General features: G+C 40.3%; 1 protein-coding gene across 1 annotated transcript in view; it reads left to right on the plus strand.

Moving 5' to 3' along the window:
* The window catches only part of SCEL (sciellin), an 86097-nt gene that overhangs the window by 5326 nt on the left and 57804 nt on the right, over positions 1-22967 (plus strand). The window contains exons 4-7 of the mRNA XM_054586703.1: positions 1667-1735; positions 6202-6267; positions 6837-6875; positions 7967-8047. Coding sequence (XP_054442678.1) covers positions 1667-1735; positions 6202-6267; positions 6837-6875; positions 7967-8047 — 255 coding nt within the window. The remainder of the gene's footprint in view (positions 1-1666; positions 1736-6201; positions 6268-6836; positions 6876-7966; positions 8048-22967) is intronic.

Genomic DNA, 22967 nt, shown 5'->3' on the forward strand with positions numbered 1-22967 from the left:
GCAATTTCATGGTGTATTTCTCTGCCAGATCATTAAAACATGTCAAATAAGCACAAACGACACCTGCACAAATGCGTCCTGTGAGCCAGATGCCATGGTAAGGTCTGGGAACCAAACAAAATCCCTGCTGTTGTAGAACCTGCCTCCCAGTTAAAGGTGGAGGAAGGAGAGGCTGAAAAGAAAGAAACACAATATAACATGATGTGCTGTGCTGTCAGGAAGATTAAAGCAGCTAATGAGATGGAAAGCAACTGCCTGAAAAGGGGCTGTTTTGTGGAAGGGGTTGGGTGGCCCTGCAGCAGCTATGTGCCCCCAGGCATTACTCTCAGGGGGAACTACAGCATGATTTTACTCTGTTAGGTGTTTTCCTTTCCTTTTCTCTCGTCTTAACTGATGGTATTCTCTTTACTCTACTGCACTGTGTCCACATTTAGGTAACCTCCAAGGTCCAGCTCAAACTATACCTCAATCATAAAGCCTTCTCTGATCCCTACCTCTGCAAATAAGCCTTCTCAGCTTAGAGCTTCCTTGTACAATACAATACTTGAACCCACTTTACAACACTGACCTCTGTGTACCTTTGGGTGTAGGAAGGCATCTAATTTGTCCCTCTAGCTCTGTGTGTTGGGTCCACAACTCTTTCTTAATTTTCTCATAGTCATTAACACTGTGCATTGCATTCTGTTGACCTCCAAATATTTGCTCAAAATATATGACAACAAGTTAAAAATTAAATCTTAAATAGACTATTTTAGGACTGTTACTGATTTAATGCCTTTGATCTGTGTTTGCTGATATGCAAACAAATAAATCATTGTTTAATTCTCCAATGAGCTTGCTTGCTTTCCCTGTATCACAGGGTTATACAAAGTATTAAACAGGATGGAGATATATATATATATATATATATATATATTCTGATTGATCATTCCGATGGAGATATTTCCACTGCTTCGATGACTATAATTCCTACTATTGAGCCTTCTATCCTCTCTTCCCTTATTTTCCTTTCTCCTCCTCTCCTTTTTCCCTGTCTTCTTCAACTCTCTCTGCCGGTGTCTCTCCTCCCCCTGCTCCTCCCTCTCTCTCCTCGCTTTTCCTCTCCTTCCTACATCCACCTGTTCTCTCTTCTCCCACTTTCTTCTTTTTATTTCTTTCTGGCTTTTCCTGTTTCTCTTTTCCTTTCTTTCCTGTCGCTCCTTCTCTCCTGCCAACGTGTTGTCTTTCCTCCCTGTCCACAGTGCTGAACTTTAAATAAGGCAATTTGTATTTAGCCTGTTGTGCTACCAAAACCCTGCAAATAAAATATAGTGGCTTGTAAGGGACTGGAGTTCCTATTGCGTTAAAATCCACACGATTGATGAGATACATCTTAGTCATTATCCATTTTCATGTTGTGCTGTTTTCTCAGTTGGAGTGCATTACATTCTAGTTAGAAATAGTGGACTGAGAGAAGGATTCCTTTATTAGCATGAGGAATTGGGTTTGTCATAATTTATTCTTTCAGACTCAAAACCTTGGAATATTTGGATACTTCAAATCTGTCTTTCCTTGGTAACATATACTTCTCCTACTGAATAGGCCAAAATTTTACCGAATGCATGATAGGTTTTATAAACTATTTTTTTGGTAATTTATTTGATGTCTCTAATTATCTTTGGTACAGGAGAACAGATGAGAGGAATGAGCTAAAAGCCACAATCAGTCGGTACAAATCTGATGACACTTTGGACAGGTAAGGTGTTTTGAACCATGTCAGCAGAAAGCATAACATACTAAATCCCATGACTGAGAAAGCCCCGGGTACTTAAATGCTTACTAAGGTAATCTTGGAACCATGATATTTTATACGCAGGTATAGGAGGGCTATAAGAATTGAATTATCCTCTTCAAAACTTAAACTTTTGACTCAGTAACACAGTTTTCATAAAATCCTGCTAATAGTAGATCAATAGGAAAAAATCAAAGAAACTGTGACTGGCCATTGTGTGGAATCTGCACCCCCCTAAAAGGGATTACATAGTTATCTTTGTGAATCTGAGTGGCCAGCTCTTCTGCCCCAGCGATGGAGGAAGAACAATTTCTGTATGACTGCTTTATGGAGAGACTGTACATTTTCATAAAACAGTAGTTTTGATCCACTCTAGGATGTTAGCTCTTTAGCGAGTGAAACTGTTCTTTAGGCGCTGGCATCACTGTGTGGCTTATACAGTGAGTCCATTATGCTGTGCCTGTTGTCAGTTTACTCTTACACAGAAGGAAAGGGCTCATCTCCGTAGAGAAAATGTCTATTCGGGTTGAAGTGTAAGCGCTACAAATCACATCTAAATTTTATGTTGGGTAGAGATGCATGTTGGATAGTAAGCACAAGTGACGAGCAAAGTAAACATCTTTAATTAGAGTCTAGGCACGATGGACACGTGAGGCCATTGACAGCAGGGGTCACTTCCTGTAGCTAAAGATGTGCTGTTATTGTAGGCAAAAGGGCTACTGCTGCATTTTAAGCAGATATGTTGAAACTCGATATCTAATTTGTTCTACATTCAGACTATGCCAGTGTTAATTAATATAGCAAATGTATATACTTTGCTCATAGGTTTTCCAAGTCAGTCTGCCCAAAGGAGGACAGTCAGCACTGATATCCCTAAGGAGGTGATGTCTCCCCTGTAATTAATAGCCCTGACAAGGATGAGTTTGTAGAAGTACAATATATGTACCAGATCTCATTTCCATGGCGCTACGTGGAGAGAGGAGGCCATTCACCTGGGCCTTGCATGCTGCCCTATTGCATCATTAAATGAGGAGAAAACACTATTCTAGGAATGAATTTGAAAGTGAGAGAATGATACCTCAAGAACAGTAAATATGTGGGAGACCTAAGCCTTCATGGGCTATGTGTCTGAAAGTCGCTGTTGGGTCGGTCGAGATAGGGTCTTGGATCACTAGCGACGGAGCAGGCCAAAGCACACAGGAAAACTACTTGAGTCACCGTCAGCCTCAGCTGCAAATCAGAGTGACTGAGAGAGCTTTTAAATTTTATGGATAACTTGTTCCCACCACCTCTCACCCCTGAGTTCTGATTTACTTAGTTTGAGGTGGGACACAGGTTTTGGTTTTTTTTAAGCTTATAAAGTGATTCTAATGTGCAGCCAAAATTCAAAACCACCAATATATCCCCAAACCTTCCATTTATACACTAGAAAAAGTGAAGCCAGAGATTATCTACTTTATTTATGCAGAAGTCTAGTGGCATGTTTGGAAAACACATCCTAGTCAGCTCGTTTCGCAGGCCCCGCCGCCCCAGCAGTCCTCTGTGTGCCTCACAGTGTGGAAGTAGATGTAACGGACAGAACAGGCAAGTGCTGTTAGCACGATCTGGGTCCCCTCAGGCAGGCTGCTCTGATGCAAGATGTGAAATAATTTTAGGAGGAAGATGATCAAATATATCCGGTGTGTGTATGCCTGTGCATTTCAATAATAATGAATTTATTTTAAATGAAGATGAAAAAAGTACTGAGTTTACACTTGAAGAATTCCCTTTAAAAATATACTTATATAGGTAAAAATATGAGGCGTTCTAAAGAAACGTAAGTAAATAACCGTGTACATAGCATGTTATATGGCCCAAATCCTGACTGGTGCAATGATTAATTTGGAAAACCTAGGTTTGGGTGACCTCTAGTGTTTTGTGGTGGAAGTGTAACTCTTCCCCCTCCCTCGCCTTTTAAAAAATAATATTGCTGATAATATTGTTTGGGTACTTCCTGTCCCCAAGGCTGATTCCTATTAAACAACCTATTTCATATCAGAAGTTGGAAGAAATTGCATTTCCAAGGGAAGCACAAAATTAATTTCTGTGAGTAATAAGACAGTGACGTATATATTGGACAGTTCTCTCCATGATGATTCATAAACTAGAAGAGATAGCAGAGGTGAAGAATAATAACTGAAGGAAGATGTGAGTGCTGGAACAACCACCCAACAAGGATTAGGTTCACGACGACATGCAGTGCTGCTGGGAAGAACTTGGAGATAGACTACTTGCTAGTTGCGTAGCCAAGACAAAGTCACCCGCCTTCTCTGAGACTTCATTTCTTTATCTATAAAATGAAAATAATTACAACTATATTGTAGGGAGGTTCTCAAGAGTAAAGGAAAATGTATAAAAGGAGCAGTAAAGAGTAATCAGTAGCTATTCGTATTATTGCATGCAGTATTGCCTACATAGACTTACACTGTAGAATTTTGATTAAATTCATTTAATTTTAATATCAGAACTCATCCTTTATTTAAGCCTTGAGAGTGCTTGGTATTACGGTTTTGTTTGCTTGAGACTGATTGCTGCTTCCCATGTTCCAGAGTAACAATTTCCCAAAGTCCCAAAAAACAACTTTTACGTTTCATGAAGTTCTCATGGACAGCTATAAAGTCTGATAGATTTAAGATTTAGAATTACCTGAGATCTTACTTATGGTATTCACAGTGGTTTACTGCAGAGCTCTTTAAATAGAAACATCTTGGAGGCTCAGTAGCAGTTAGTGTATGGGATATATTCATAGGCTTTGGCCTGATGATCACCTTAGATATAAGATTTCTATACATGGATTCTAGGATGCTGTATAAGTTAATGCCTGTACTGCAAACAGTCTGTTGAAAATATGGAGTTTGGGAGGAGTCCAACCATCCTACCCTTTTGTATTCAAGAGTTATCAGTTTGTGGCATTACAAACAAAACATGAACAAACAAAAGCTGTTTGCAGTTGACTCATAAAATTTTAATGTATTAGAGTTATTTACCTCGCATTTAAGTTCCATATGTAAAAATGACATCTAGGAATTTATTGTAAACATATGACAATTAAGTCAGATTCTTTTTCATGTAAATTTTTTTAAGAGCATGGCATAGTGTCTGTCTTCCCAGAAACAGTTTATATAATAAAAAGGCCTGTACTAAAGCTGATGGTAAAAGTGGAAATTTAGAGAATGTTTTAGTAGACCTGTAGTGTGGGATCAACAGACGAACTTTGTTGCCCTTTCGTTTTTCTGGGCCTAATTTTGCTACATCCTAGTTTTGAGCAGGCTGCAGAATGTGCCAGAAGACAGCCCGACATCTCAGGAAGACCCTGGTGTGAGGGAAGGAAGGGATGAAACAGGGGTCGCAGTCATGAGACCCCACCACGGGCACAGAGCCCACAGGGTGTCTCCTTTCCTGACCCAAGGGGCAGACAAATGTGCCCTTTCCAGACCTACCCTCCTCGTGGAGTCCGGAGATTAGAGAGATTAAACCGTCTGATGGCCGGCAGGCCCTATTAACAAAATGTGTTAGTCAAAGTAAATTAATTCTCCAGGGTAGTGTAACTAACTCTTTTAACAAGTTCCTTCCCTCGCCCCCAAATCTCTGGGGTCTGGCACAATAGATTTCTGCTTGTTCTCATCAGAGTTCAATGTGATTTGCTGGAAGAAAGGGGGACATCTCTGCTCTGTGAAGTGACCCAGGACCTATGTTCTATGTTTATATATACTGCCTTATATAACCTGTTTTTGGGAAGGTGGGCACTCTGCTATACTCTTAGTGCTGGATTTAACACTGACATCTCCCATCCATGGGCACCAAAGCCATAATGGAAGGAGAATAAAGAGCATGCAGTATCATGCAAGAGGTTTCGGGATGTGTCTGGAAGTGGCAGACAACATTTCTGTCCACAGTCTTTAGTCTAGAACTCAACCACATGGTCCCAACTCAATTGCAATGAAGAATCAGAAGCGTGGTCCTCCTTTGTGCTCAGAGGAAAATAAAATGAATTTGGTAAGCATATAGCATTGTCTATGCCACAAAACATTTAAAAAATACTTCAGTTTTCCCATGATGTATTTTACCAACATAGGAGGTACTGTCATTGGTTATGTGTATTATTAAACAATAATGAATATGAAATGGCCAATGAGTTAAATGCTTAATGAGTCAGGAAGGCTCATTGAAAAGCATGAACTTTAAAAATTCCAAAATCTATCATAATTGCCTCATAAATAAATTTTGCCACAAATAGCTTTTTATTGTAAAATTTTCTAAAATGTAACACCTGAAAAACATTTATTTTTACTAGAGAAAGATTATGTTATAAACTTATTCTAGCATCAAAGAAGTCTAAAAGGAGTTTAATAATGTAATGTTCATCCAGTCTTTTGTTTTGTTTCTTTAAGGATCTCAGACAGACATGATGCTAAAACACATAAGGCCAATACCTTGGATAACCAACTAACCAATAGGTACCAGTATCTACTAACTTGGGGAAAGGCTCAAGTCCAATATTTTTCTAAGCATTGCATATTTACTTACTATTCTTTAATCCTACTTAATATCTTTCAGTAAATTCTTATCTTCTATTTTTTTTAACATAAAAAGTTTAGAGTAAAAACTTTTACTTCTGTTCATGGTTAGAGAAAAATAAAATGTTGGCGCCTGGCTTAAAAATCAAGGGAGCTCATTGCTTCAGGCCATCGTTTTTACCACATTTGTGTTTCTACTTAAGTTATCCTGATGGATTATTAAATACATGGAAATGTCAATTGTTCATTCTTATTGCTAAACAAAATTACAGAAAAAATACTGAATTTTCTGAAAGAAAACAATTTCCTTTGCAATCTAGTATAAGATATAAAAAGATTATAAAATCGTGTTACCAAATTTATTCAAATGCTGATGCTTTCCTTTTCTTTCTCTCAGATAATGTCTAACCCTTAATAATCATAGTCCTAAATTCATGGACAATTTCAAATAGATGCAAGTATTAATTCTTCATCGTTGCTCAAACTTTTGCCTTTTTTTTTCTTACCAGGCACATGCCCACATTTAGATCACCAGAAGCAACGAAAATGTATGTACTTTTCTAAGTGAAGTTTCATTTTAAGAACAAAGTGTATTTCTTTGTATGTGTTCAAGAAAAACCAGGGTATACCACTCTCAGGCCAAAGTTTAATTGTAGTATAGCCACAACCCTATGGCTTAGGCAGAGAGAAATAGAGGAAAGACTAAACAGTTTGCAAAGCTTCCAATATTTACTACGTGAACTTTAATGAAAAAGTTTGCTGACCTCCGCTCTAACCAAACATCAAAGCGTAACTCTTTTTTCTTTTTTTTTAATTGAGATTTTTAGTTTCTTTTCCCACAGAACCTTTTTTTATGTTTTCTTACTCCTATGTAAGTAACTCATTCTTCCCACATTTCACATGCCTCCCCGAACACCGATCACCTCTGGTGCTCAACTGAGTCATGAAATCGTGGGTTTGTTAGCAATCTATTTGGACGAAATATGTTTTCCTTGGAATGTACTACTGTCAGTTATAACCTACCCAAACTAAGTTTATTTTTGAAAACTTGATTAGTTTTAAATTTGTATTTACATATAAAATAATTTTCACACTGGACCGAAACTTTCAGTATTTGAAACAGGCCTGGGCCACTTCCATTTTTTTGAGGGTCTGTGCATATTAATAAATACTAAATAGAGATTTTAAATGGTGTGATTTTTAAATGTTTTCTTAAACAAACTAATGCTTTTAATGCAAAAAACATTGCAATATAATTTTTAGTTACCATATAATTATAGGCTTAAAACACTTGTATACATTGTGTGTGTGTGTGTGTGTGTGTGTGTGTGTGTGTGTGTATCTCCATAGCACACCTGAATTGATCAGTCTGGATTTCAGACACACAATTATTCATATAATGAATAATTTCTTTATTTAATTCCTTCAGTTTTAGTTATTTATATGAGAGCCTGTCCATTTATAAAATGGGTAAACTGAGGAAGAACTTGTTTTTTGTTTGTTCTTCCATCTTCAGGTGAAACATTTTGTGGTGGGTGGAGAGCAGATGGGAGTATGAATAGAGTATGAGACCTTTAAAGGCGATGTAGAACGAAAAAGTTTCAGGAATGTGAATATTTGTTGTTCTTGTGATTAACAGGCAGCCAGGAGGTTTTCTGGGTGCGAACACCGCCAGCACGTCAGCTCCCACCTCTGCTACAACTCCTGCGAAGAAAAAGAGGTACGCTGGGCAACTTGCGTCGGCCTCTTGCTGATACTCTGTGAGGATTCTTCTTTATTAATTACAGAACCAAACTGTCCACCAAGTCTCCAGCTGCACTCAGACGTTGCTCTGTGCTTCCTCCTTGTTCCTTCCTCCCCTTCCCAGGGATCCAACACCTTGTGAATTCTGTTGTCCTCAAACTTCAGTTTCCCCCCACCACCCGCAATCTCCTTTACAAATACACACTCTTTCTTCCAGTTCCCTTAGGGTCTTGGATGTCTAGGCAATGTTTTGACAATAGAGTTATTCAGGTAACACATTTTAACAGAGTCCTACTACAGCGAATGTCTTAGCCTGAAATAATATCAGTGCGGCCATTTGTTGCTCCTGAAGCCAGCCTGCATTGTGGTCGCCTCCTCTGCTCTGCAGGTGGGCCTGACCCTTCTTCCAAGGAGGGAGGCAAAGACTGCTTCTGGAGACATTGATCTGTGCTTGTGGGATTATTACCTCCTCCTCCAGCTTCTCCTGCATGGCCTCCCTCGTTCTGGCCGTGCCGGGTTCTGTTTATCGAGCAGGCTTGGAGAAGTAGCTAGACCCGTGGCAGCAGAATATTCTTCAAGGCTGGCTGTGGTGGTGGAAGGGACTTTTGCATGTTGAAGAGAACACAGAGCTAGGGAATCGTGACGCTAATGGAAAACAAGCATTCGTGAACCTCAATGCTTTTAACAGGTGCTTATTTTCTCTGCCTGCACCTAGGATTGTGCCTGGTACCGAGTAGGTGCTTGGTGTTGTTAATGGAGTAGCTGGCGGCCGTGGTGCTGCCGTTGTCCTCCTGGAGAGAAAGGGCTGATTCCAACCGTCCTGCAGTTGGAATTCTGTGTGTTTCTGCAGAGTCTCCAAAAATGGGATCATCTTTCTCTTGGACCCCAAAAATCACATCCCCCTGACCCTTTGCTTATTAGAAACAGGTTCCTAAGGTAGGAAGGGACGTTTAAGGTCAGTAAGTTCAACCTCGTATCCGGCGCGACGCCTTTCCTCTGACAGCTGAGGCAAAATTCGGGACCAGAGGGGCCAGCAGCGTGGCCCTCGCTTCTGTGATACACCTCTGATGAGCTTTCACGGGGAGCATCTACCACTTAAATGGAGAGGAAGTCTGCTTTGATTTACTCCCATCTCACCTTAGTCCAGTCCTGTGGCTCCTCAGAGAATACAGCTGCTTCCAGAATTTTGTTTCATATTGTTTTTAGTACTTCTTTTTAATGACACAGGGAACACTTAGGGAACAGGTCTTCTCTTAGGAGTGGGACCTCTCTGCTTCCAGACCAACGTACTTCTTTTTTTTAATCTTTATTGTATTTTTCCATTACCATTTAGTCCCCTTTTACCCTCCTCCCCCAGCAATCACCGCACTGATGTCCGTGTCCATGAGTCCTTTCTCCTGACCAAGGTGCTTTGTAACAGGACTGCATGTCCAGGATGACAAAGAAGGAGGGGAAGATCCCCCGGCCCTGAAACTTCTGAAGTTCAGCTTTCAGCACTGGCCGTAGAACTGGGCGTCGTCTGTGGCTCCCTTTTCACGACATGCTACACACTCTTCAAGTTCCCACTTGCTTCTTAGAGAGGACAAAACGTGGCCTGAGCTCTGGTTGCCAAGGACAAGCAGAGCCAATTTAATGGTGCATTCCTTTTCTGAAAGATAGGCTGGCTGTTGTCTCTCCCACAGTAAATACCCGAGAGTCTGGGTCCTCCCCACTCTAAACAAGTACTTGTGCCTCAACACTGAAACCGTCTTTTGTCCACGGCGGAAAAATCAGTTATTTTATTCAGTTGCTTTTGCTGCCTAAGCGAGAAGTCTTGACACTATGGAATGTTATTCTGTGCAGCACATCTTATCGGACACTTGGCTCCATTTTCCTCTTGATGATGATGGGTATTTAAAATGCGCCTAACTATTGGATAATAAAAGAAAACTCATTGTTTTAAGTCTGTCTTTCTTTTCTCTCACTCTCATTTAGTCTTTTTTTTTTAACTTTGACCTCACGAGATATATATCCACTTAAAGGTGTTTTGAAGAGGGTAGTGAAGGAAACAGAGAAGGCTTTGAAAGGAAAAACAGACATCGAATTGGATGTTTCTTGCAGATCCTTCAGTAACCCAGCACTGAAAACCTCCATGGACATGTATGACATTGAAGCTTCCCCTGTGGGCTTTTTTTTTTTATACCTTTAACTTGTTTTTTTTTTTTTGGCAGCAGAATTTATTTATGTATGTGTGTATTTATTTATTACAGTTGACATGCAATATTGTATTAGTTTTGGGTGTACAGCGTAGTGGTTTGACATTTATATACTTACAGAGTGATTATCATGGTCAGCCTAGTACCCATCTGGCACCATGCATAGTTACTACCATATTATTGACTATATTACCCATGCTGTACTTTATGACCCTGTGATGAATTTTACAACTGCTTGTTCATTTTCCTTTTTATGGAATTTATTGGGGTGACACTGGTTAACAATTATACAGGTTTCAGATGCACAGTTCCACAACACATCATCTATCACTACATTGTGTGTTCTCCACCCCAAGTCAAGTCTCCATCCATCACCATTTATTCCCCCATGTCCTCCTCGACCTCCCCCTCCTCCCTCCCCCCAGAAATCCCCACATTGTTGTCTGTGTCCATGAAATTTTTCTCTTTTTTCTTTTATTCAATCCCTTCACTCCCAGCCCATCACCCACACCCCTCCCCGATCCCCACCAGCAGTCAGCCCACTGTCAGCCTATGAGCCTGTCTCTATTTCGCTTGTTACAACTGGTAGTTTGAACTCCCTAATCTCCTTCATCTTTCTTGCTCATACTCCCCACCCGCCTCCCATCTGACAACCATCAGTTTGTTCTCTGTATTTATGAGTTTGTTTTTGTGTTGTTTTGTTTGTTTATTTTGCTTTTTAGATCCCACACACAAACAAAATCATGTAGTACTTGTCTTTCTCTGTCTGACTTAAACTTACTTAGCATAATACTCTCTAGGTCCACCCATGTTGTTGCAAATGGCAAAATTTCATTCTTTTTATGGCTGAGTAGTATTCCATTGTATATATGTACCACATCTTTACCCACTCATCTATCAATGGACATCTAGTTTCCTTCCATAGGCTGGCTGTGGTAAAAAATGGTGCAATGAATAGACACATACATCTTTTTAAATTAATGTCTTCAATTTCTTCAGATAAATGCCCAGAAGTGGGGTCGTTGGGTCACATGGTAGTTCTATTTTTAATTTTTTGAGGAATGCCTATACTGCCTTCTATAGTGGCTGCACCATTTTACATTTCCACCAGCAGGACACAAGGGAGCACCTTGGGAGGGGCTCTGGGGCAGGCAGAGGCGAGCCGCCACCTGTGTGGGTCTTGGGGCTGCTCGGTAGGTGCCACAGCGCACGCTGAAGACAGCGTCACCTGTGCGGAGCTTGAGGCTGTTTGCAAGAGACTGCGTGTGAGCAGAGGCTGGCTGCTGCTCGTGTAGAGGGCCTGAAGCCTCGGAGAGAGGCTCTGGCTGGGTGAGTGGGCTGGGCAGGGCCAGACCGCAGGGAGTTATTGGGGATTGGGACAATGGAGTTGGCTGGGTTAAGGGAGAGTGACAGGTTTTGCGCCCACCTGTTCAGGGACAGCTAGGTAGGAAGAGAGCTCAACAAAGGAAGAGCCTGCCAGCACAGCCTTCCCTTGAGAGAGTCCCCAATAATCCTTGCCCTCGTCCTAAACTTAGTCAATTTAATTCTTCCCGCCTGTGACAAACACAATTCTCGAACTGCTGCCTCTAGTCTAGAGCTTGGAGCTCGTGCGTTGGTGTGCGTGCCCTTTAAGGCCAGCATCTCAGTCTCCCACAGGTCTTCTCTCTCAGATATAACCCCTGCCAGATGTGTTGGGCACTTTGTTTCCCGGCACAGGCGCCCCAAGTGGAAGAGCTCAGTGTGGGGCTCAGACCCACTGCTTCTTCAGGGGACAACTTTGAAGCCAAGATATTTCTCCCGTTTATTAGTCACGGGTGCGGGGCCTGCCTTGCCTAGACCATGTCTCTGCCCTTCTTACCTGTCTTGATGTGGCTTCTTCTTTACACCCTTAGTTATAGGAATTCTGTTCAGTGGGTCTTCAGGTTGTTCTCAGTGAGGGTCGCTCTACAGCTCAGTTGTAACTTTTACGTGTTCACAGGAGGAGGCGAACCAGGAGTTACCTACTCTGCCATCCTGACTCTGCCTCCTGCTTCAAGAATTTAAAGCCAGCTCTTCCCGCCCCCCACCCCCATCCAAGCCTTGTCTTCTCCAGGCTATGTTACTCTTCTCTGAACTTCTTCATTTTTGGTTCATATCCTACTCTTTTTGATGGAGCCCTTAGCGCTCTCCCCCAACTAAAATTATGCTCTGGTAATGTGAAAACACCTTTCTAATTGGATATGCACGTATGTGTATTTGTATATAAACACACACACACATGTCTATGCATATATAAAATTAAGGTTAGCAATGCTGTGTTCATTTATGTTTTCATTATTCTTATCTGTCAGAGTTTTCTATCACACAGTTTTTTTAAAGCCATATTTTGAGTAGAACATAAGATTGTTATTTTTATTATGAGATATTTCAGATATGCAGGAAATAAAAAAGGAAACATTTTTGTGATTAAAAACCCATGGACCTACCATCTAGATTTTTAAAATGTTATTATTTTCTAGATTTCCTTAAACTTTCTCGAAACACAATAGTACATACGCTGCTTTGCTTTTTTTCCCCATGGATCTTTCATATTTTTTTTTATTGTTGTTCAGTTACAGTTGTCCCACCTTTTCCCCCATTGCCCTCTCCTGCCCCGTCCTCCCCTTTCCTTCGGCTTTTTAAAAAAGAAATGTCCACATTGTTTAGTGTTGAAATAAATGGAAAAAAGAGTTTACAAAGGGGGGCAGATAGCCTGGCGTATAGGACAGTTTCTTTTTACTGCATTTATGAAATAGCTTTTATTTTCAGTGGCAAGGCCTTGCACAAAAGTCACCTTGTTGCCTTTATAGCCTCATTATTTCCAGCTTTTCCTGTGGACACGCAAGTGGGACCAGGTCTTTAAGGCACTATGTTTACACCGATGCCCTTTCTCCACAGGCAGTCCTGGTTCCCTCCGCCCCCTCCAGCCTACAGCGCCACTCCAAGCACAGGAGCAGGCAGAAGGTAAGGGAAAGGTGCTAGAGCTAATTGCTATGTAATTTGATGGGACGATGTGTTAGATTTTGACAACATCTAATTGTGGCTGCTTTGGAATAAATTGGAGACAATTTGTGAACTCTGAACTCTGAACTCTGAACCAGACAGTGCTATTGGGGGCGAGGCCAGGGGACAAGGGCCCCTGGTAGGAAATCGGACAAGCTGCAGGGAGTCAATCAGTAGCCGTATTAGCTCACTAAGGGCTGCCAGACAAAGGACTACCAACTGGGTGGCTTAACAAAAATTTGTTGTCTTCAAGTTCCAGAGGCTAGAAGTCCAAGATCACCATGTTAGCAGCGTTGCTTCCTTCTCAGGGCTCTGAGAGAGAGTCTGTTCTGTGCCCTCCCCCAGCGGCAGGTGGTTTCCTGGCCATCTTCATCAGCCCCTGGCTTGTGTAACCACCGTCCCGACCTCTGCCTTCGTGTTCACGTGGCCTTCTCCCCATGTGCGTGTAAGGACACCAGTCTAATCCGATACAGGGCCCATTCCACTCCAGTGTCACCTAACCCCAACTTAAATAATTACATCTGCAATAAACCTATTTCCAAGTAACGTCCCGTTCTGAGGCACTGTGCATTAGGGCTTCAACATATGAATTTTGGGGGACACAATTTGACCCATAAGTGTGGCAGGGTCTTGGGATGTATCAGTGAATGAAGCGCGGAGCCTGCGCTCTGGCCTCCAGAGAAGCAGACACCAGTGTGGGATGCTCCCATGGTCTGCGCCATCGCTAACAGGAAGGAAAGTAGTTCCCCTACTTGGTTTAGCTGTAGGATATCAAAGGATTGTTTTCATGTCTGTCATTAACCCCTAGAATACCTTTACCATGTATTTTTACATTTTGTTGGGACTTATCTTCCCAATTGAACAATTAGAAAAGAGAATTATGAAATGATGTACATGTTTCATGTTAGATTGTTCCATTTCTTAAAAATTTTATCTGCTATGCAGGCTTTTAATGTCTCTTTTATTTCTGAATAATAGAAATATTTAGAAATAAATTTCCTTTATTATACTTTTGGATGGATTCATAAGGACATAAACTTTACTCCATAGAGAGACACAAAGAGCTCAAGTCGCTCTTTTTCATACCTGTTGTTGCATCTATATGTGTGTGTATTATTTATATCTATTATTTTGGTTAATAATAGATATAAATTTAATTAATAAAATGATTGAACATGCTGAATAATCACAACTTGGAATTATATCCACCTTCTGTTAAAACATTTTCTTTTTAAACCTGCTCATCAATAAGTGACTTCCAATTATATGAAGTGCCAAGTACAGATTGTATTTCTAGTTTAAAACCTTTTTCCCCCTCCAGCCATGTTTAGATATTTCTCTATGAGTGACACCTTTTATAGAACTACCTAAGTGGGGAGAATTTTTACTTGGAGTTTTGCTAGTCACTATTGTTTCCTGAACATTACAGGATCCATCTAATTTTGTCTTGATAGACAATAACTGGTACTTAGAAATATATAATAATTATTTCAAAAATAACTTTTTATTTTTGTCTTCTATTCAGTATTCCAATATTATTATAAATTATCATTATAATAAGCAACTGATTATATAACTGTGTAAAAATATGGAAGGATTATTCATGAGTTAACATAGCATGTTTTCAATGCCCATTCAGCTTGTGGATCTCTGCACAGAACTGACAGTTCTTGGCTCTCTGCCCTTACAATTAATGCATTGCTGAATGTAATTTACATGGAAGATAAAATGAGTTACAATGCTCCCATTTCTGATTTCTGGCTCAGACCCGTAGCACCAGAGCTAAGAAAAAGAGATTATTTGACTAGGTTGATCAATTTAGATATCCATTCCCTTCATAGAGCACAGATTATTAATATAATGGTTAAACTGAAAGGCTTCTCTGTGAGGATCAGAGCTAATGTCATGCCAAGCTTTGGAGGGAAGAAGAGAATGATAACAATATAGCAATGTCTTTGATTTCTAAAGTGCTTTTCTTTGGAAGCGCTCAAAGGACAGCTTCTGTTTCTCACCTTTAATGCCAGTGCATTCCCAGGGATGAGAAATCACTTTTTAGTAAAAGCTGAAAAATAGCAGCAATTATTAAAAGATGAAAGGAAGCAAAAGCTTCAAAAGGAGATTTTTTTTTGTCCCCAGAAGGACACAAAGAAAATGAAAATAATTCAAAAATAGATAAAAATATGATTTTTAATACTAGCTAATAGCTTAATGCTAACTGTATTTTCCTTCATCATTCACTTACATACTGGCTTCCTTCTCTTTCTTCTCCCCCTTCTTATCTTCTGCAAAGCAATTTTCCCTTAATACTGACTCTCTTGCTCTCTTTTCTGTTCTTCATTTGTGAGCCTTTATTTTTTTTCTGTCACACAATCTTTCTCAGAGATTTCATTTCCCCCACACATCTCTGTCTGTGCAGTGCATTTGAGAAGACCACCAGATTTCCCAGTCATTACAGGAATGAGTATTGTTACTGAATTTTTAACCCTTGACCTCCCTGTGACCTTTGAAACCATTGACCATCCCATCCTTCCAGTGTTCCTCTCTAGACTTCTAAGTGTGGAACATTCAAATTTAGTTGTATTTGAATTGAAAACTTCTATTGGTGTTGTGTTGGGATTAAAATCTACAACAGGCATGATGTAAGCTGCATCCAAAAGGTCTCATGCTTTTTTTATCAACAGAAGAACCCATGATATCACACACACACACACAACTATATAAGTCTGCATTTATGTCTATATCTACATCTATGACTATACCTACATGTAATTCTACATATGCAATTAACTTAATAAGGCTGGTAAATTCAACGAGGGTTTAAAAGATGAAATTTAATTTTCTAAAATAACCATAAATTAGAACCAAAGGAAAAAAAGCAATTACCTAACACAAGTATCATTTTATGTATGATATACATCAGTTTTTCAATGAAAGGGTTAAGGGCTGTGTGATCAAGCAAAATGTTGGAATTAAGAATTGAATGTCATTGAAAGCCTCTTGCCTTTTTGATAAAACGTGATTAATGAGAGAAGTGGTAATTCACATGAGCAAGACAGAACAGGTAAAGTTCAGATCTCAAAGGAAACCTCTTCTGGCTGATTTCTAAGGTAGCTACCTGGACACTGGGGTAGAAATACTGTCTGACCTCCTCTTCCTTCTCCCACTGAGAAGGCAGCAATCAGCATAGTGTTTTGAATGACCAACCTGTATCAACAAGATTATTCTCTGAAATTTTCTTTTGAAAACCATCAGAACCTAGCATTTCTTTTTAATTGGGAGTGAATCAAGATACTAGCTCTTCCTCATTACATTCATCTGTTTCTCTTCTTACTCTCCTGCTTCACTGTTTTTCTCTCTTTTCCATGTTCAAATCACTTTCATCTTAAAATATAGTTTACTAAAGATTAATAGCCTAATCTTACCAAAACCCCCAACGTGCTCAGAAGCATGATGATACTTTCCATCTTCGTGTTCTGGGTCCTACCACAATTAATTCATGAATATAGCTCTCCCCAGGTCACTGATCTTGCCGATAAATTCTTTTTAACGTATCAGCCGCTCTGCATGACCTTTCAAAAGGCGCCACTGGCTATTCAGGCCTTTATGAAATCAGTGTCTTTGGAGGAACGCCGTTTCCCGCTCACCTGGATTTTCTTTTATTTCCCTAGCCATTCTTTCTCAGTCTCCCTTATTACCTCCTCCTCATCTGCCCAGCCACAAAACACCGGTGTTCCCAAAGGCTCAAAGGTTCCCTTCTCTTCAGAGTCTGCGCCCTGCCTTTGGCAGCCCCGTCCATGCCCAGGGCTTTGATGGCCATTTGCGTGCTCGCGACTCCTTCGCTTGTGTCCATCCCATGCCTGTTCCCAGTCACCTTTGGGTGGCCCACTGCCTACTTGACACCTTCACCTGAACACCTGAAAAGCACTGCAAACTCCGCATGTTCAAAATTAAATTCATAATTCTCCGTACTGGCCTGGTTCTCTATCTCAGTTAATACCATCCTTCCACCAGTTAACACCACTGAACACTTGAAGTTATTTTTTACACCTTTCTCTTCTTAACCACCAATACTCTCCTGGACCTAACTATAGCTAACTAAGTAGTTTCCCCTCATTCACCCTGATACCTAGTTCCATAGTCTCTCCTTTATAGAGTTGCCAGAGTGATATTTATAAAAAATAATTGGAGCATATCACACTCCTAAATAAAAACTGTGATTTTTTGTTATTCTTGGAATAAAGATCCAAATCCTCAGCATTGCCTGTCAGCCCAGGTCCCTCATAACTCCCCTTTGCTCTCTGTTCCAGACCCATAATCTGCACTGTAATCCGACTTTCCCTCGGTTCTTAGCACGTAAGCTTCACTGTGCTTGGGATGCTGCCTTCAACCCCACAGGGGGCGCTCGGGTTCTTGTGGCCATGTGTTCGTCTGATTTCAAAATGTCCGTTCTGACTCATCTTTGTTCTGTTCTTTCTGTGCCACACAAACTCAGGCACAGGCGATAGCAGCTATTTTTCCTTGATTTGTGCAAATACCACTTGTATAAGATTTTAATAAAGATGTAGGACGGTGGGAGCCATGGTAATACGTTGTAGAAGCCCAGACCAAACTGTGTAAAACATCATATTATAGATTCCTGTTTGGAAGCTTTTTGGCCACCCCTGTGATGGGTCATTTCTCATTGGCTGACATTTCTCTACAGACAGGGCCCTGTTGCTAGTTTCCTCAGCAGCTTCTCACTCCTTTTTTCTTCCACCTCCCTTTTCCTCTTTTTCCTCCTCCTCTCTTTTTCCTATCCCCAGCCCCCCATTCCTATAAATTACTTATGCCGGTATGCTATCCCAGGCAATCCTCACCAGTGGAGGATATCCTTGTAACTAAACATGTTATGCTCACTCTTTGGGAGCCTCTCTATGCTGCCATTTAAAATAAAATTATTCTTTCACGTCACAATAAGATAAACATCCAGCCACACACACGTAAAACATTAAAACTGTCGTTGACCTCTCTGTGTCCCTTACTACCCTTACCCAATCGTGGTAGAGTCCAGGGATGTGCTGATCAAGGAAAAGATATGGCCCCCTGGTGGCAGTAGCACACTGCGGGCTTCATTTAGATGGTGCTTTGACAGGTTTTCATGGGGAGGAAGTCACTAACAGCATGAGACTTTCCACAAGAACCACCACCTGGAAGGAGAGAAGGGGACAGGGGGATCACAGATGAGGCTCACATGTCTCGGTGGTGCCACGCAGCAGCATGGCAAGGAGTTCCTGGGTCAGAGGACTCCAAAGGGTCTTTTACAGCTCCAATAGTTGGATAGGTGGTTGCACAAGTAATCATAGCCAAGGTCAACTGTGGGATCATGGCAAAATCATCAGCATTTTCTGGGAGCTCTGATGTGGTAAGAAGAGTTTCTAATGAGGGATTTGGGAGGAAAAGCTCCTGCAAGCAGTGGAGTGGGGGAGGGAGGGAGAAGAGAAATTACACAACGCTGGGTTTTCAATCCCAGGGGGATGTTAAGCATAGTGATGTCTCCAGTCAGTGGAGGAAGAAATAGGAGCATAATGAGAAATACGCAATTGGTCTCACGAAGCTGAATGTGCATTGATTTGAGCATATAGAGTCTTGGATGCTGAAAGAATATATTTGTGGAGGTAATTTTCAAGCAGTGAAAAATGAAGGAGATGCTCAGATAACAAGTTAGACAGAGATACAGATTTGTGAATGAGCCCCCAAGTTTAAATGCAGTATCCTCAGAATGAGGTTACCCATGGAGAAAATACTGAACAAGAAGAGAATGAAAGTTGAGCATTGATGTGTCTCTACACATGAGGTGGTAGAAGAGGAATCAGAAAATAAGACCTTACCTAGTACAATTCCGTAGTAAAGGTGAGGTGCAATGAGAGGGAGGGAGGGTGGAGGCAGCGTAAGTAGATGCATTCTACCACCCCAAATCAGCCCATTCTTTGAAGCCTGGTATGGGTCTTACTTCCTCTCAGGGCTTTCTCAGCCCAAGGGGTTGTCTTCGTCATCTGAACTCAGAAAGGTTATTGTCTGCCATTCTCACTTGGCAATTCATTTTTCTTGATCCTAAAACATTACTTACTGTTGGGATATACTCATAGACTAGATAACATCATCTTATAATCCTTTGAATTATCAATGAATTTTTCCATAGTAATTTGTTAATAAATATATATGGATTAATTTTAATATTTCTTATTAATATTTCAAGATAAGGAATTTCTCTTAACCCATTATCAGATTTGTCTCTTTGTAGTTAGGCTTTATTCTATGGTCTTAAGTTATGATGACTGTGTAAACATGGCTCTGTCATTCTCTCTCTCTTCCCAAAACACTGTTGAGTTCTCACTATGAGCTAGGAAAGCACTTTGCAGGATCCAGGAATACAAGGATGTGTAAGACCCAGTGCCTAGTCAAGACACTCCAAGTCTATCGGGGAGTCAGTCTGAGGTAAACATGAAGACTTTCCTCGACTGAGTGATTTCTTGGGGGCATGATACACACAACGGTCCAGACAGCCACAAAACATGTGGACACATGGAGAGGGAGGCGATGGAGGATGTGTCTGAGGTGCAGCAGAACCAAGAGAGGAGATGCGTGAGGCAAACCTTAAAGAACGGGTAAGAGTAAGCCAGGTACAGAGGTGAGGTGAGGATGGAGCCATTCCAGGCAGAAAGGAGAGAAGGAACAAAAGTTCTAACATTAGAGAGCATGGCGTATGTGTGTGCCCACACACACATGTGTCTATTTGTTTGTGTAGAACTATGGAATTTCTATCCAGGATGCCTTCTTTACATTCATCCTTTATCAGTTATGTTTAATGGTAGCAAGAAACCCAGTAATTCCAAATTTGATGGCATGTGAAAAAACGTTATTTAGTATAAGAAATTATGAGTGACATACTCATTTGTGATAAGCTTTGGAATCTTTTCAGTATATTGCTTCTGTTTTAAGAGTTAATGCTTTGCTGTTATGTAACTTGGACTCTGACTATGTGCTAGAGATTGTGAAATATATATATAAAAGCAAGTACAAATATAATCATGATAGAAAATTATTAGGTCAGAGGCAGTGAAAGTTTTTCCCTTTCCACTTCTTTTTTCTTTTTTTTTTTTCAAGACATTTAAAAGTCAGACACAGAACCATTTGTCACCAATCAGTATATGTCTTAATTTTCAAGTTCCTAAACCTTTTCTCATCTTTGAGTCCTTCAGGAGTGATAACACTTGCCAGGCTTGAATCAACAGAGTAGATGATAAAGGCCATTCATGAGAAATGTTCAATTGCATTAAATGAAATATGGAAACAAGATTTCAGGGAAGTTGATGTTGAAATTGTTTCTGATTTCAGAACATACCATTCAATATTGGTATTCTGTTTATAGTAAATTCATTGCTTCTGAATACACATTTAGGTGATTTGGAGATTCACATGGATTAAATGCCATGTGAAGCTCATTTAAGAAACTCACAGAAGCCAAATTAAGGTAGATGCTTAATAGACAATATGAATGTTTATGTTTGTTACCCATTTTAATGATTCAGGGTTAATTATGAAGCCACCACCACAAATAACACCAAAAAAAGATGTGGTTTTTTTTTCTGGAATCATTCTCAAAGACAGAGAATAGGATATGCAATATCTGATAAAGTTAAAATTGTGGAAACACACCTAGGAAAGTTACCATATAGTTGAGTGCTTGCTTGCTACGTTCTTTCATAATTTCTCATCCATATTTGTTTTAGCCTCTTCTCCTTCAGTGGTTTTTTACTTTCGGTTAGCTGATTGGTAGATTTTGAAAAAAAAAAAATCCTGATTGAGAAGTGAGTTGCCATGGCAACCTTGCACTACAGTTCTATTTTTCTGTCTGTAACTATAAATGGTAAAATGTAACCTTTCTAATTATGCTGTGATTTTTTAACTCTATTGATACCAAACCCTCTACAAAGTTTGCTGTCATTCTAAATAAAAACAATGTATTTTATTTTTATCTCCACAAAAGTGTTCTTTATATTAAGTAGATTCTGTTTTGTAAAAATTAAGGCTCTAACACACAGTAAAATATCTAAGTGCAGTGATTTTAAAATCGTATCTGAATGCCTAGAATGCCCCCTCTAAACATTCAAAGTAAATAAAACTTTATCTTGAGTGAAGGTTTATTATTTCAGAGAAGTGTTGTTCAAATACAACAAGGAGGAAGCTAGTTCACAATGTGGAAATGCAGGGCTGAACCTTGGGCAGTCAGCTGCTTTTTCCTCAGTCCTGTGGGGTCAAGATAGACAGACTCTGACCTCCTCACACTAGCTTTAAGTAATTTGTATGTTCAAACAGCAGCCACCATTGAAAAAACATCCCTATTTCCCCTCAGTCCAGGTTCCCACTGTCCCTCCCTCCCATGGAGACCTTGCTGCCTCTACTGTAGGCAGGGAGGCCCTGTGGAGCATGACAAAGGAGGGAAACTTCAGGTTCAGAAGCAGGATCAGGCAAGAGACTATAAGAATCGGGATGCCTTGGGGCAAGTTCTCTGCCCAAAACATCACCCTCCAAGCTACAGCTTCCTCTGCTGCAGCCAGAAAAACCAAGCTCTTTGATTGGAAAAAATTATTTCTCTATTTAGTAGTATTGCCTGAAGATAAATCAGCCAAAGATTAGTAAGCCTAACCTCAGTTAATAGCATGAACATCTGACAGGCTGAAGGGCTGTCTATGGTCATTCAAATCTTAGTGTCAATAACGTAAATCAGGTTTCTTTGCAGCTAAAACTGGGCAGAATTGGAGCACATTGAGGGACTCATGGTCTGGATTTTGTGGAGAGGAGACAGCTCTGGAGCAAGCAGACTCTGGGAGGCAGGGAAGCCTGGGCGTGGTGTGGTGTGGGTGACAGGAACACAGTGTGGCATAGGGACGGTACTTCCATGGCCATGGGACTAGTGGGTTGGGGTGCAAGGGCTAATATTTTACCTAGGAATATCCTCATTCTCGGCCAGTTGTGGGCACTGCTGTCTCTCAGAGATGTGCAGTGTCGTGTAAGTGGAACCACACAGTATAAGACAGAGCCTTTTGAATCTGGCTTCTTTCGCTTGGTATAATTCATGTGAGATTCATTCATGCTGCTACTTGTATTAATAGTTCGTTCTTTTTCATGGCTGAGTAGTATTCCATTGTATGGACATAACAAAATTCATTTATCTGTTCACTAGTTGAAAGACATCTTTTGTTTCCAAAAATGCTTTAAATGTTCACGTACAGGTTTTCATGTGAATATATCTACTTATTTCTCTTAAACGCCTGCAAGTGGGTTTGCTAGGACATATAGTGAGTATATATTTAACTTTATGAGAAACTGCCAAACACTTTTTAAAGTGGCTGTAGCACTTTGCATTCCCATGAGCAATGAATGAGAATTCATTTTCTTAACGTCACTTAATATTGTCAGTTTAAAAAACATATTTTAGCCATTCAAATGAGTATGTAGTATACCTCATCATGGTTTAAATTTGCATTTTCCTTAAAACTAATGATGTTGAACTCCTGTTCATATGTTTATTTGTCGTGTATGTATTTCTTTGGTGAAATACCTGTTCAAACCATTTACTTATTTTTTAATTTATTTTATTATGTGTTTCCCATTACCATTTATCACTCTTATAACCGCCCC

The sequence above is a fragment of the Pteronotus mesoamericanus genome, unplaced genomic scaffold, assembly GCF_021234165.1.
Source record: "Pteronotus mesoamericanus isolate MK-2021 breed Mesoamerican mustached bat unplaced genomic scaffold, CSHL_Meso_final contig_94, whole genome shotgun sequence".
NCBI lineage: Eukaryota > Metazoa > Chordata > Mammalia > Chiroptera > Mormoopidae > Pteronotus > Pteronotus mesoamericanus.